The 8,008-nt window shown below is 45.5% G+C and overlaps 1 protein-coding gene across 1 annotated transcript; it reads right to left on the bottom strand.

Annotated features, from left to right (window-relative positions):
- Positions 1-488: 488 nt before the first annotated feature.
- On the bottom strand, positions 489-1,351 carry LOC119290080 (probable CCR4-associated factor 1 homolog 11). Its single transcript, XM_037569191.1, has one exon. It carries the CDS (start codon positions 1,349-1,351, stop codon positions 551-553), a length of 801 nt encoding a protein of 266 aa, XP_037425088.1. The 3' UTR covers positions 489-550.
- Positions 1,352-8,008: the final 6,657 nt, after the last annotated feature.

Here is an 8,008-nt window from a genome sequence, read left to right as displayed (position 1 = left end):
TGCGATTACATGGGCAACATTACTATGAAGCTATACTGAAAAAAACAAAGTCTAATACTTGAACTTCAAAAGTGCAGTACTACTAATTCTTCAGACTTCAAGAACTTGATTAGAGCTACCAAAGGATGCAAGTCGGCGCCAGCCTTCCTTGCACGAACTTCAAAGTATCGACTCAGCATAGCTGGTGTCCACGTAGTGGATGCCTCTCCACGTCACCGCCGAACTCTCTGTACTTCCTTGCTACCTGTTACCTGAACTTTTTTGTTGTTGGGAAAACTACGAAACTCCATTGAAACGGAAATTTTTGACTTTACTGGAAAAAGTGTAGTACTCTCTTCGATCCATGTTAAATGTCGCTGGTTTAGTACTCTCTTCGATGGGAAGGAATTCTTCCTATTTTTTTTGTCTTTTTTTTTTGAAACGGAATTCTTCAGACTTCGGACTTCAAGGACTTGATCAGATCGGGTTACCATGGACGCAAGTCAGCATCAGTCTTCCTTGCACGAGCCTCGGATTCTCGGCTCAGCATTGTTGGTGTGAGATCGACCTGCTAGTGCAGGCCTTTAAGTAGACCCCGGTATTTTCGCACGTCGCCGCCGAGCTCTACGTACTTCAGCCGCATGAAGACCTGCAGCGCGTGCACGCCAGCGGCAGCTGCGAGGTGAGGGCTCTCCAGCGGCGGATGGAGGCCGAGGTGAGTGACGATGTGCTCCAGCGCCCGCGGCATGGCCGGGCAGTCGGCCGCCATCCTGGCCACATCATAGACCTGGTCGCCGAGGTAACGCCGCACGGCGGCGTTGAACCCGGCCACGTCTCGCGGCAGCGCGGCCCCGCCGGTGACAATCTTGAGCAGGTATGCGACATGGTAGGCCCCGGCGTAGGTGATCCAACTCCGCGACCGCCCACGCCGAGCGCCGACCAGGCCGGATTCAAACAGCTTCTTGCTTAGCATGTCGGCGCTGACGCCGTGGTCGCGGAGCGCGCCGACGTTGAGGCCGCGGCCGGCGAGGTACGCGAGGGAGTTCTCGTCGTGCGGGTCGGCATGGGGGCGGAAGTCGCGGAGGTTGAACTCCCAGGCGGCGAGGTACCCGCCGTCGCTGTCGTAGAGCGCGATGCCGACTTGAAGCGGCTTCAGGCCGTCGACGTTGGCCTTCACGAGGGCGTAGCGCTCCTCCACGGTGAGGGCGTTGTGGTCCTTGCCGGGGTGGTGGACGACGCCCGGGTAGTGCACGTCGACGGCGACGTATTGGGCTCTCCTGGCCACGTGGAGGAGGTTCTCCGATTCGTACTTGAAGTTGGATGCCCACACGGAGCGCACAGGGACTGCCCACGACGCCCATACCGGCGACATGGGTGCATGGTAGAAGTACGGCGGGGGCTGCATCGGGAACGTGTGGTGGAAAGGCGGCGGCGGCGGCGGCGGAAACATACCGGTGGGCGGGTTCATGCCGATCGATGCCTCTGATCAGCAGGAGAAGCTTGTAGCTCTGCGTTCGTGTTAGCTAGGCGGGTGGTGTGTTCGCATTATAAGGAAAGGAGAGGAAGTAGAGTCGTTGTCGTAGTCGGACGAGGAAGGATATTGCGGTGGTCGGACACGGACCGGCTGTAATTCAGAGAAGCTAAGCAGCGTGGTACCGTAGAACTCTTTTTCTTTTTTTTTTCTTTTTGGAAGGGAGTGGGTCATAAGAACTCCGAACGGAGGTAAATAGTTACAGCGTGGGTCATCAGAACTCGTTACAACAGTCCTGAAAAACACAGTGGGAAAAACACAAGAACGGTTCAGATACGTCGATGGCGGTTTGTAACGAGGGGTACGATGGTCATTTCAGGTGGGTGTAAAGCGCGCGTAGACCAGTCGTAGAGCCCGATATGAGCCCGCGCCGGCCCGTGTATTATTGTACGCCGGGCGTGCACGTGTATTATACGCTGGCGGTTGCGTTTCCCCACGGTCATGCGCGTGCACGTGTGCGTGAATAGTTTCCAAAAAAAGGGCCCTAGTATAGGAGGAGGGGAACGGGCATCGGCCGCATTGCTCACCCCATTTCCCCCAAATCGCCTCCCTCTCCCTCCTCTCTGCTCTACCTCACCGTCTCCCTCACCGGCCACCCCACCTGCTCGCTCACCAGTCACCACCGCCGCCTCCCTCTCTTCTCCTGCTTGCTTCTGGCTCGGATGGAGCAAGGCCCTGGCGAAGCCGCTGTCGCGGACGGAGATCTGCAGAAGACGGGTGCGGATACCGTGGCAGATGCCGTGCAGACCCTCGTCGGCGGCGCGGGTGCAGGAGGTGCTGCATCCCCACGCGCTGGATCGGTCGCTGCGGCGGCAGATCTGGATGAGAAGAAGGTGGCCGTGGCGGACTTTGCCGTGGCGGACTCAGCCGTGCCGGAGCTTGGCCTGACGGCGTCAAGCGGCCCGTCTTATGGACCTGCGGAGGCCGGCGGCGAGCACATGGACCTGCAGGTTATCCTGGCCAGCAGTCCCCTCCGTTGCTAGTTACCCCCGTTAAGCAGTAGATTTAGGTGTTAGGGTTTTTTGTTGTTGCTAGTTGCTGGATCCCCTTCTGATAGTTAGGGTTTTTAGATGCTTGATTGATTTATAGTGAAGGTTAAGTTTGGATTCTGTGATTGAATCATCCAGTAGATCAAGTAGTCAGGGTTTTTTAATGAGATGTTAAGTTGTGGATTTTTTTTGTATTGGATTCAATTAGAGCCACTGATATGTTGTATCTGTGATTGAATCACATCCCGTAGATGTAGTAGTTAGGGTTTCTTAATTAGATGTTTAGTTAGAGTTTTTTTGTATTGGATTCATTTATAGCCTCTGATATGTAGAATGTGTGATTGAATCACATCCAGTAGATGTAGTAGTTAGGGTTTTTAATTAGATGTTTAGTTGGGGATTTTTTTGTATTGGATTCAATTAGAGCCAATGATAAGTAGAATTTGTGATTGAATCACATCCAGTAGATGTAGTAGTTATGATTTTTTAATTAGTTGATTAGTTAAGGTTTATTTGTATTGGATTCATTTATAGACAGTTATATATAGAATCTGTGATTGAATCATCGAGTAGATGTAGTAGTTAGGGTTTTTTAATTAGATGTTTAGTTAGGGTTTTCTTGTATTGGATTCATTTATAGCGAGTTATATGTAGGATCTATGATTGAATCATCCACTAGATATAGTAGTTATGGTTTTTAAATTAGTTGATTAGTTAAGGTTTATTTGTATTATTCATTTATAGACAGTTATATAGATTCTGTGATTGAATGATGTAGTAGATGTTTTAGTTAGTGTTTCTTAAGTAGATGTTTAGTTAGGTTTCTTTTGTATTGGATTCATTTATAGGCAAAGATAAATGTAATTAAATGGCGTGTCTGAATGATGCAGTAGAAGTAAGAGTTATGATATTTTAATTAGATGTATGAGTTAGTGTTATTTGTACTAGATTCATTTATATCCAATGATATATGTAAGTAAACTTTGTGATTCAATGTTCCGGTGGATCTAGGAGTTAGTGTTTTTTAATTAGATGCTGGAGTTAGGGTATTTTAATTAGATGTAGGAGTTAGGCTTCACCATTTCACTTATTCTGACATATGAGTGCTCATTGAGAACTGCTCTGAACTAAATATTTATTAATATTTACAAATGAAATGAAAACCTGACATGTTTGTGAAGTTATATATAAAGGTCATATTTGCATTGTCTGTCAAAAACTGCTATTTCATTGGTTAATAAGAAAGGAATGATATTCATTTATACCTTCATATGCATATTCAAAAGCAAAATCTGAATTTGTATGTCCATATGAATGAACTTGTATGTTCATAACCCTATTGTTTAGTATCTATATAGCTTCATATATAGTCTATGAATTAGTTGTTGAAATGTACAAACCATGTGTAACATGTGCACCTTTTCAATATAGTTAGGAGCTTTCCATCATTATGCCAAATCAACTTGTTTGTAATGACATTATTTGAATTGCAATTCAATTCCTTGTAAATGACTTGCTTGGTTGACAATATAGCAGAAGGAGGATCTTGTTGGCAACAAGAGGAAGTGGGACGCAACTGGGTACTACCCTTATGACAGTGATGAAGATGAGCCGTACGAGGTAAGGCCTAGATGAAATGTTATTTGTGCATTGAGTTAGTGTTAGATGTTTATAGTATTTGAATGCATAATGTATTAATGTCAGTCATTAATGTGTGCAGTATCAATCTGGAGATGATGTGGTCGAGGGGAACGTCGAGTCCTTTGAAGAGAAGGAGGTGGTGAAGATCAGGGCCAAAGGATCTGCTATGTACTACATGTTGGGGAACGTAGTAATTTCAAAATTTTCCTACGCACACGCAAGATCGTGGTGATGCATAGCAACGAGAGGGGAGAGTGTTGTCTACGTACCCTCGTAGACCGGAAGCAGAAGCATTAGCACAACACGGTTGATGTAGTCGTGCGTCTTCACGACCCGACCGATCAAGCACCGAAACTACGACACCTCCGAGTTCTAGCACACGTTCAGCTCGATGACGATCCACGGACTCCGATCCAGCAAAGTGTCGAGGAAGAGTTCCGTCAGCACGACGGCGTGGTGACGATCTTGATGTTCTACCGTCGCAGGGCTTCGCATAAGCACCGCAACAATATTATCGAGGATTATGGTGGAGGGGGCACCGCACATGGCTAAGAGAACGATCACGAAGATCAACTTGTGTGTCTAGAGGTGCCCCCTGCCCCCATATATAAAGGAGCAAGGGGGAGGCCGGCCGGCCCTTGGGGCGCGCCAAGGAGGGGGTAGTCCTCCTCCTAGTAGGAGTAGGACTCCCCTTTCCTAGTCCAACTAGGAAGAGAGAAGGAGGAAGGAAAGAGAGGGAGAGAGAGAGTGAAAGAGGGGCCGCGCCCCCTCCCCTAGTCCAATTCAGACTCCTCATGGGAGGAGGCGCGCCACCTCCTGGGCTGCTGCCCTCTCTCTTCCCTCGGGCCCACTAAGGCCCAATACTTCCCCGGGGGGTTCCGGTAACCCTTCCGGCACTCCGGTTTTCTCGGAAATCACCCGAAACACTTCCGGTGTCCAAATATAGCCGTCCAATATATCGATCTTTATGTCTCGACCATTTTGAGACTCCTCATCATGTCCGTGATCATATCCGGGACTCCGAACAACCTTCGGTACATCAAAATATATAAACTCATAATGAAACTGCCATCGTAACGTTAAGCGTGCGGACCCTATGGGTTCGAGAAGAATGTAGACATGACCGAGACACGTCTCCGGTGAATAACCAATAGCGGAACCTGGATGCTCATATTGGCTCCTACATATTCTACGAAGATCTTTATCGGTCAGACCGCATAACAACATACGTTGTTCCCTTTGTCATGGGTATGTTACTTGCCCGAGATTCGATCGTCGGTATCTCAATACCTAGTTCAATCTCGTTATCGACAAGTCTCTTTACTCGTTTCCGTAATACATCATCTCGCAACTAACTCATTAGTTGCATTGCTTGCAAGGCTTAAGTGATGTGCATTACCGAGAGGGCCCAGAGATACCTCTCCGACAATCGGAGTGACAAATCCTAATCTCGAAATACGCCAACCCAACATGTACCTTTGGAGACACCTGTAGAGCACCTTTATAATCACCCAGTTACGTTGTGACATTTGGTAGCACACAAAGTGTTCCTCCGGCAAACGGGAGTTGCATAATCTCATAGTCACAGGAACATGTATAAGTCATGAAGAAATCAATAGCAACATACTAAATGATCGGGTGCTAAGCTAATGGAATGGGTCATGTCAATCACATCATTCTCCTAATGATGTGATCCCGTTAATCAAATGACAACACATGTCTATGGTTAGGAAACATAACCATCTTCGATTAACGAGCTAGTCAAGTAGAGGCATACTAGTGACGTTTAGTTTGTCTATGTATTCACACAGGTATTATGTTTCCGGTTAATACAATTCTAGCATGAATAATAAACATTTATCATGATATAAGGAAATAAATAATAACTTTATTACTGCCTCTAGGGCATATTTCCTTCACTACAACTGGAGGATGGACAAGTACCGCTGCCCCTACTTCAGCATGCCCAAGCCCAGGTCTGGGATGCTGGAGTATTTGATGGAACATTGACGGGCTACATCCATCAGCAGTCATGAGTAGAAGATCAGGGCTCAGCATTCTGCCCTCCACAAGGTCCTGAGAAACCCTAACATGTAGTTGCCCTAGACCCTCGTTGTCGTATGATGGAGGAAGCCTCAGTTCTTTTGGTGAACTTTATGTGGTAGTCTGATGGTGGAAACTTTTAGTGGTAATGTAGTATGAACTTTATCTAAGTGTAGTATTGTGATGTGTGGTCTAAACTTATCTAATATGCTAGTGGTCTAAACTTTGGAGGTGTCTGCATCAGCAAGTGTGATGTGTGGATGCTGCTATCTATGGTAGTAATATATATTGCTATCTATATTTGTGTCCCTTAAATTTGCCATTATGGTTCCTTAGATGTATGGTTCCTTAGATGTATGATTTTCTTGAATTTACCTGCTGCAATGATCAGACATGCCGCATCAGTGTTGCTTCACTGATCATGCATGCTGCAAACACTTCCCATGTTGTGGCCATGCGGAACATGTTGTGGACATGGTGCAATAAATTCCCATGTTGTGGCCATGTGCAACATGCTCTGCCCATAAGCAAATCGAACCAAATGTAAAACTTTGCGTTAAGTTAATTAATGTTATTTAGTGAAGTAAGTGGAAATTGTTCATCGTCACATATGACATCTTTCCATAATTTGAGTAAGAAAAAATAGCAAATACTCCACCATATGATCAAATATTCCAATAACTGAGCACATATTCCATCATTTCATCAAATAATAATAAAAAGTAGTTAAAGATGGTGTGTGTGTGTGTGTGTGTGCAAAAAACAACATTTGAATAAAGATGTAATGATTATTTGTAATATAAAGGAGTTTTTAATGAAATGCAAGTTGATTATTTGTAATATGAAAGATCTCCTTTTGTACAATTTATAGTGGCTCCGTGAAGCCGCATGTTTCGAACCGGCATTGGGCAGGGCATAAAAAATTAAGTAAAAGTTCAAAATTGTGACCCAAATTTTCTTGTACATGGTGACCCACATGTGCCAAACATGGCTATGAAAGAAAATTTGAAAAAAAATAATATTTTACAATGTCCCCTTGAGGTATAGACCGATGTTTTGACCAATCAGTCTAGATGGCATTATAAATTAATAAAAAATTAAAAAAATATAAAACCTTGGAAACCTAGAAGACTGCCCCGGCGTGACACAACATGCGTTTTGTGTCTGAATTCGTGCACACCTTTCCTAGGGGGAACACTGGCTATGCTCACATGCTCCCAAAAGTTGGGGTCATATCATGCATGCCCCCACATGCATCATGTACAAGCCGGACCATTCGGGTCTGCCGAAGGGCAAGTTTGAAAAAGGTTTTCCTTGCCGGCCCCACCAAATGATCCCAAACTTTTTGCACACCCTACCATGAGCATGGCATGCATGTGGGAGGAGAATTCATACACCACATACTCATTTTTGTTGAAATCCCATTAATATCCATGTGTATTACATGTAAGTGAGCATGTGTAAAATTTATTAGATGACTTGAAATCCCATTAATATCCATGTGTATTACATGTAAGTGAGCATGTGTAAAATTTATTAGATGACTTGATGGTCAAAACATTAACTTGTCATATTTGCAAAAGAAAATGTGTATTGAATGCAAGTGAGCATGCGTATAATTTAGTGTGTGATTTGAAAATCAACACACATGGCAATATGCCAAAAAATGCCCACCTACCAGAGCAGGAGAATTCATACACCACGTCCTGCATACGAATAGGAACCATGCCGTTCATGGGCCAGGATGCAGGCTCCTGGTGCAGAATATCTCTGCTGCTAGTAGGCCCCACAGGGTAGAGGGGACGAGAGTTAGGCAATGTACTGC

This window comes from Triticum dicoccoides, chromosome 4A (assembly GCF_002162155.2).
Source record: "Triticum dicoccoides isolate Atlit2015 ecotype Zavitan chromosome 4A, WEW_v2.0, whole genome shotgun sequence".
Taxonomy (NCBI): domain Eukaryota; kingdom Viridiplantae; phylum Streptophyta; class Magnoliopsida; order Poales; family Poaceae; genus Triticum; species Triticum dicoccoides.
This window is presented reverse-complemented; position numbering and strand designations above follow the sequence as displayed.

What these genes read in the sequence shown, in the direction of transcription:
- LOC119290080 (XM_037569191.1), bottom strand. Translation starts at nt 1,351, where the DNA reads ATGTCGCCGGTATGGGCGTCGTGGGCAGTCCCTGTGCGCTCCGTGTGG.